Source organism: Eriocheir sinensis, chromosome 23, assembly GCF_024679095.1.
Source record: "Eriocheir sinensis breed Jianghai 21 chromosome 23, ASM2467909v1, whole genome shotgun sequence".
NCBI lineage: Eukaryota > Metazoa > Arthropoda > Malacostraca > Decapoda > Varunidae > Eriocheir > Eriocheir sinensis.
In genome coordinates, this window is record NC_066531.1 from 14079872 (window position 1) to 14086853 (window position 6982).

The 6982-nt window shown below is 46.3% G+C and overlaps 1 protein-coding gene across 3 annotated transcripts in view; it reads right to left on the bottom strand.

Moving 5' to 3' along the window:
* Window positions 1-1329: 1329 nt before the first annotated feature.
* Window positions 1330-6982, bottom strand: part of LOC127002494 (demethylmenaquinone methyltransferase-like) — a 146953-nt gene continuing 141300 nt past the window's right edge. For 2 of the 3 annotated variants that reach the window (XM_050868504.1, XM_050868502.1), the window contains exons 3-6: window positions 6874-6982; window positions 6235-6327; window positions 2629-2741; window positions 1331-2270 (exon numbers count right to left, since the gene is read on the bottom strand). The exon at window positions 6874-6982 is cut by the window's right edge and continues 16 nt beyond it. In XM_050868504.1, coding sequence (XP_050724461.1) covers window positions 2190-2270; window positions 2629-2741; window positions 6235-6327; window positions 6874-6982 — 396 coding nt within the window. In that variant the 3' untranslated portion in view covers window positions 1331-2189. Of the gene's footprint in view, window positions 2271-2628; window positions 2742-6234; window positions 6328-6873 lie in introns of all 3 variants that reach the window. The other variant, XM_050868503.1, reaches the window with a different exon arrangement.

A 6982-nucleotide genomic window follows, 5' to 3' on the forward strand; every position in this document is an offset into this window, starting at 1 on the left:
AACCACTCCGCCACCACCTCAGAAACATGGAAACATGGAAATGCAGGCAACATAAAGCCTATTGACTCATTACGAGGTTGCCGGCTTTGGTGATTTAATCTGCTCGACAGGCACTTGGGGCCTGGGGAGCAGATGAAAGCACCTCGACATTGACGAGCAGATGAAAGCACCTCGATATTGAGGAGCAGATAAAAGCACCTCAATATTCAGTTTACTCCCGACGCAGCGAAGTGAAGGTCGATTCTATATTTGAAGGAGTTGATAATATTCGCATTTACTACTTCTGAAGGAAGATTGTTCCAGTGACGGATGACTCGAATTGAAAAGAAACTCCTTCCGATGGGAAAGACTCCGATGGTTTGGACATGTGAAGAGAGCAGGGGAGGATACAGTGCTGGGAGGTTTGGAGAGATTGGCAAGACAGGGTGCGCAGTGCAGATGTAACTAACATATGTGGAGTAGAGGACCTGGAAACAGTGCTCAGAAGGGAAATACTCCGAAGGTTTGGACATGTGAAGGGAGCAGGGGAGGATACAGTGCTGGGAGTTGTGGAGAGATTGGCAAGACAGGGTGCGCAGTGCAGATGTAACTAACAGATGTGGAGTAGAGGACATGGAAACAGTGATCAGAAGGGAAATACTCCGATGGTTTGGACATGTGAAGGGAGCAGGGGAGGATACAGTGCTGGGAGTTGTGGAGAGATTAGCAAGACAGGGTATCTAGTGCAGCTAGATGTGGATAACAGATGTGGAGTAGAGAACCTGGAAACAGTGCTCAGAAGGGAGACTCCTATAGTTCGGACATGTGAAAAGCAGGGGAGGATACAGTGCTGGGAGTTTTGGAGAGATTGAAAGTAAAAGGAAGGAGACCAGTTGGTAGACCTAGGAAAACGTGGGGAAGGTGTATACAGGAAGACTTGGCAGTGATGGGATTGGATGAGCATCAGGCAGAAGACAGAGCAGAATAGAGGAGACCCATAAAGCGTCCAACCGCTCAGGAAGAGTGAAAACGGACGTTAAACGAAATTATGATGATGATGATGATGATATCTCATAATAGAAGAAGAAAATAACAGAACTAAGAACATTACTTTCAGCAACTTCCTCTGCATTGCGCCACGTAGGGCTACAGCAGACGCTTTTAAAATTAGGAACAGCAGACGCTTTTAAAATTAGGAACAGCAGACGCATTATAAATTAGGAACAGCAGACGCATTATACATTAGGAACAGCAGACGCATTTAAAATTAGGATGAGTAATCACTTAAATTAACTTGAGAAACAAACAAAGATTAGCATGATTATGAGGGGAAGTAGGCACCCGTTTATTATATATATACATGTCTGTACATCATCAAGACCCCAAGACCCAGACCAAGCATTCCTAAACGTATACTATAGTAGCAGCACACGAGTCTGAGGTCTTCGTTATCGTGTTCTGGCAACTTGCCATTACACATGCACACACACACATACAGTTACATAATCAGCGACCTTATTTTTTTTTTACAACAGAGGAGTGGCCGAAAGATAGAGAAGAGCTGTGTGGGTGGAGCCCCCCCCACACGTGCGATGCATACTCTACGAGGGCGGACAAGGCCCTTGTATATGGATAGCAGCGGTGCGGGGCAGAAGAACTGGAGGAGACGATACAGAACGCCCAACCTCGAGGAAGCTGATTTAGTGAGAGAAGACATGAGAAGTTTCCAGTTAAGATTTTGAGTTAAGGATAGACCGAGGATATTTAGTTCTGAAGAATTATAAGGTGACAGCTGAGTGTAGTTGAAGAATAGGGGATAGGTGTTTGGAAGATTGTGTCGAGTTGAAAGGTGGATAAATTGGGTTTTTGAGGCATTGAAGGACACAAAAACCCAAAGGTTCCTTTTATCCCAATCGGAGATGATAGCAAGGTCTGAGGTTAAGGATTCTGCAGCCTCAGTCTTATAAACTAAAACAGATTTTTACGACAATTTCAATAATATGATTAATACTGACAAATGTGCCCTATGCGTAAACTATCATATAACATCGTAGACGCCATGACGCCAGGTTGCCAGAGCGCGATAATTCACACCTCAGTCTCGGGTGCCGCGACGAAAGCCAAGGCTGTTACACAGAGACAGCCTTGGCACAGCACAACTATAACTCCTCCTCCTCATCTCTCTCCTTTCCCTTCCCTCCTCTTCCTCCTCACTCAGGCTTAGTGATGCGGAAGACGAAGACGAGACCCTCCTTGTCACAGAAATAGTTTGGGACGATGCGCCGCTCCACCTGAAGGAATTATGACCATCATTTCAAATACGTGACCTTCTCCCCCTGGCCAGCTCCTGACCATCTCCTTATACCAGAGTGTCGTGACAGGCGCCCATACAGTGAACAGCCCCGCCAGACAGAAACCTTGATTAAAGTAAATGTTTTCTTGTACCAATGTTGCCAGATAGTTGTACTCAGCCTCTTATATATTTACCAACTTCCGACTTCAAATATGTCTCCTGGGGCTCAATAACTAGATTCATTTATATCTATCGTTAAAATAGTGAATTCCTGATGTTTCTTGGCAATAGTTAGGTGTCAAAAAACGGTAAATACTATGCTCTGAGTACGATAATCTGGCAACGGTGCTCCCTACCTTCTTCCACTTCCCGTCCGCCTCCAGCTGGTCCATGTAAGGCTCCAGCTTGTCCTTGTAGGAAGGCACGGTCTGTAGGTACTCATGGCGCATCACGATGATCACGAAGCCTCCTGGAGTGCCGGAGAGGAGGAAATCAGTTAATCATTGGGGCATACGCTAGGGGGCGCGTCGTCTAGCCCACCCTAGGAAGACCACCTCAAGGTTTACTCCAGGCAAATCTGAAGTCTCTATGTAGGCTCTTTCCCATCCTAAACGGCGCCTAAGTTCGCCTGTTTGAAAAGCCTCTCGTAAAAGTTGCTGGGATTACCATGAACTGTTTTGCGATCCTATAGTAGGAGTAGGTAGGAAGACACCTACCGAACGGGTGTGACCTACTCCCGGTGAGGATATATGGGAAGCGAGGAGGGTGCTGAAGCCCTTCAAAGACCCTTCCCATGTCCTCTCTAACCGTTTCCCTTTTGTCTCATCAACACCAGAGAGCAGTTCAGCATGCTTTCTAAAGACAGTTTCTACACCTCACTACATTCACAAAACACACACACCTTTTCCCAAAATTCAAAATTCAACATGGCGAAAAAAAACAATGCCTCGGAGTCCCCGCCTGGGGGGAGGGGGGGACCATAATTTCCCCCAGGGGGGACTCCCCTTCTGGCTGCCGACTTGAGAGGTGTCCCGATAACTCTTCGAACCTCCTCCTTATCAATTTCTGCAACATTCGCGGTCTTCGTTTTAATTTTCATTCTGTGGAACACCATCTCTCCTCCTCTAAACCTCACCTTCTCTTCCTCACCGGAACACAGGTTTCTGAGGCTACTGACAGCAATCTCTACTCTGTTCCCTCCTGCTATCTCTATCCTAAATTTTAATCCAAAGCTGGATGTTGCGCCTACGTGCGCAACGACATCACTTGCTCTCGTGCCCACGACCTTGACTCTTCTGAATTTTCCACCATCTGGCAAAGACTTAATTGCCATTCTATTACTAAATATATCTGTGCTGTTTATCTATCACCTAACTCTTCTAACTATGTAAAAATCTTTGACTATTTGAATTCTAAAGTGGAGCATATTTTGACTCACTCTCCCTTCGCTGATCATGGGAGATTTCAATGTTCACCACCAGCTTTGGCTTTCGTCCTCTTTCACAGACCAGCCTGGTGAAGAAGCCTACAATTTTGCTCACCTCAACGACCTAGAGCAGTTGGTTCAGCACCCTACACGTATTCCCGACCGTCTTGGAGACAAGCCCAACATTCTAGACCTCTTCCTTACCTCTCATCCTTCTGCTAACTCTGTCAAACTGTTCTCTCCGTTGGGCTCCTCAGATCATAACCTTATTTCTGTTTCCTCTCTTATCGCTCCTGTACATCCTCTGGACCCACCGAAGAGGCGATGCTTCTGGCACGACCTGAGGATGTACTCTTCCGATTTCCCGTGGAATGATTATTGCCTTCAGGAGAGAGACCCTTTGTGTGTGCCCAGTGCATCTCAGAGGTGATTGTCTCTGGAATGGAGGCATACATTCCACGTTCTTTCTCTACTCCTCATGCTAAAAAGCCTTGGTTTAATCATGCTTGTTCTCGTGCAGCTCACAAAAGGTTCCAGAGCCTTCGAACTCCCGCTAACTATGACCTTTACACTTAAGCCCGGAATCGTGCCATATCTATTCTCCGACTTACCAAAACTTCTTTTATCAATAGAAAATGTTAACACCTTGCTTCTTCTAATTCTTCCCGTGACTTCTGGCATCTAGCCAAAAATATCTCCTCCAATTTCACTTCTTCCTCTTTCCCTCCTCTCCTTAACCCTGACGGCAGCACTGCCGTCTCATCTGTCTCTAAGGCTGAACTCTTCGCTCAAACTTTCTGTAAAAACTCAACCCTGGACGATTCTGGGCATATTCCTCCTACTCATCCCCCCTCTGACTCCTTTATGCCCGTTATTAAGATTCTTCCAAATGATGTTTTCTATGCCCTCTCTGGCATCAACTCTCAGAAGGCTTTTGGACCTGATGGAGTGCCTCCTATTGTCCTTAAAAACTATGCTTCCGTGCTGACACCCTGCCTGGTCAAACTCTTTCATCTCTGTCTATCAACATCTGCCTTTCCTTCTTGCTTGAAGTATGCCTTTGTACAGCCTGTGCCTAAGAAGGGTGATCGTTCCAATCCCTCAAACTACCGCCCTATAGCTTTACTTTCCTGTCTATCTAAATCTTTTGAATCAATCCTTAACCGGAAGATTCAAAAGCACCTTTCCACTTCTAACCTTCTATCTGATCACCAGTATGGGTTCCACAATGGGCGTTCTACTGGCGATCTTCTTGCTCTCTTAACTGACTCTTGGCACAAGTCTTTGCTTACTAAACTACCCTCTTTCGGATTATATCCCTCCCTCTGTTCCTTTATCTCCAGTTTCCTTTCCGGCCGTTGTATCTCTGCGGTGGTAGACGGTCACTGTTCTTCCCCTAAACCTATCAACAGTGGTGTTCCACAGGGCTCTGTCCTATCACCCACTCTCTTCCTGTTATTCATCAAAGATCTTCTTTCAATAACAAACTTTCCTGTCCACTCATACGCCGACGACTCCACTCTGCATTATTCAACTTCTTTCAATAGAAGGCCATCCCAACAGGAAGTACACGACTCCACACTGGAGGCTGCAGAACGCTTAACCTAAGACCTTGCTATCATTTCCGATTGTGGTAAAAGAAACCTTGTGTCCTTCAATGCCTTAAAAACTCAATTTCTCCACCTATCAACTCGACACAATCTTCCAAACACCTATCCCCTTTTCTTCAACAACACTCAGCTGTCACCTTCTGCAACACTAAACATCCTCGGTCTATTCTTAACTCAAAATCTCAACTGGAAACATCATATCTCCTCTCTCGCTAAATCAGCTTCCTCGAGGTTGGGCGTTCTGTATCGTCTCCTCCAGTTCTTCTCCCCGGCACAGTTGCTATCCATATACAGGGGCATTATCCGCCCTCGTATGGAGTATGCATCTCACGTGTGTGTGTGTGTGTGTGTGTGTGTGTGTGTGTGTGTGTGTGTGTGTGGTGGGGGCTCTCCGTCTCATCAGCTCTCCTCCTCCAACTGATAGTTTTTTACCTCTTAAATTCAGTCGCGATGTTGACTCTTTTATCTTCTATCGCTATTTTCACGCTGACTGCTCTTCTGAACTTGCTAACTGCATGCCTCCTTCCCTCCCGCGGCCCCGCTGTACACGACTTTCTACTCATGCTCATCCCATACTGTCCAAGCCCATTATGCAAGAGTTAACCAGCATCTTCACTCTTTCATCCCTCACGCTGGTAAACTCTGGAACAATCTTCCTTCATCGGTATTTCCTCCTGCCTACGACTTGAACTATTTCAAGAGGAGGGTATCAGGACACCACTTCTCCCGAAATTGACCCCTCTTTCGGCCACCTCTTGATTTTTTTTCTCAGGAGCAGCGAGTAGCGGGTATTTTTATATTATTGTATCCTTTTTTTGTGCCCTTGAGCTGTCTCCTTTGTTGTAAAAACACTCTCACACTCACTCACTCACTCACGCACGCACGCACGCACGCACGCACGCACGCTCACTCACTCACTCACTCACCGTTCTTTGCGACGCGCACCAGGTCGTCGAGGCCACTGAGTGGGATGTGACCTTCGCCCATACCGCCCGAGATGACCACCAGGTCGTATGTGTCTGAGAGAGAGAGAGAGAGAGAGAGAGAGAGAGAGAGAGAGAGAGAGAGAGAGAGAGAGAGAGAGAGAGAGATGTAGAAGAGAAATACGTATATTAATCTTTACATATGAAACAACAACAATAACAATAATTCCACTCACACAGCTCTCCTGGACAGAGTGGAGTCTAAGGCTCTTCGTCTCATCAGCTCTCCTCCTCTTATTGACAACCTTTTACCTCTTAAATTCCGCCGCTATGTTGCCTCTTTTTCTATCTTCTATCGATATCTTCATGATGACTGCTCTTCTGAACTTGCTAACTGCATGCCTCCTTTCCTCCCGCGAGGTAAACTCTGGAACAACCTTCCTTCGTCTGTATTTCCCCCTGTCTATGACTTGACTTATTTCAAGAAGAGTGTATCAAGACACCTCTCCACTCGACTTTGACCTCTCTTTTGGCTACTCTTTACTTTTATCTTTTATGGGAGCGGCGAGTAGCGGGCTTTTTTTTGTACTCTTGTTGCCCTTGAGCCGTGTCCTTTGATGTAAAAAAACAAATCACTAATACCTTTGGGTACGGTGGAGTGTCCGCTGCCGATAAACTCCAGGAAGTCGTTGGTATAGATGCCAGTCTCCCGCTGCTTCATCATGCCCTCCGACGGGTCCACAGCGTCTAT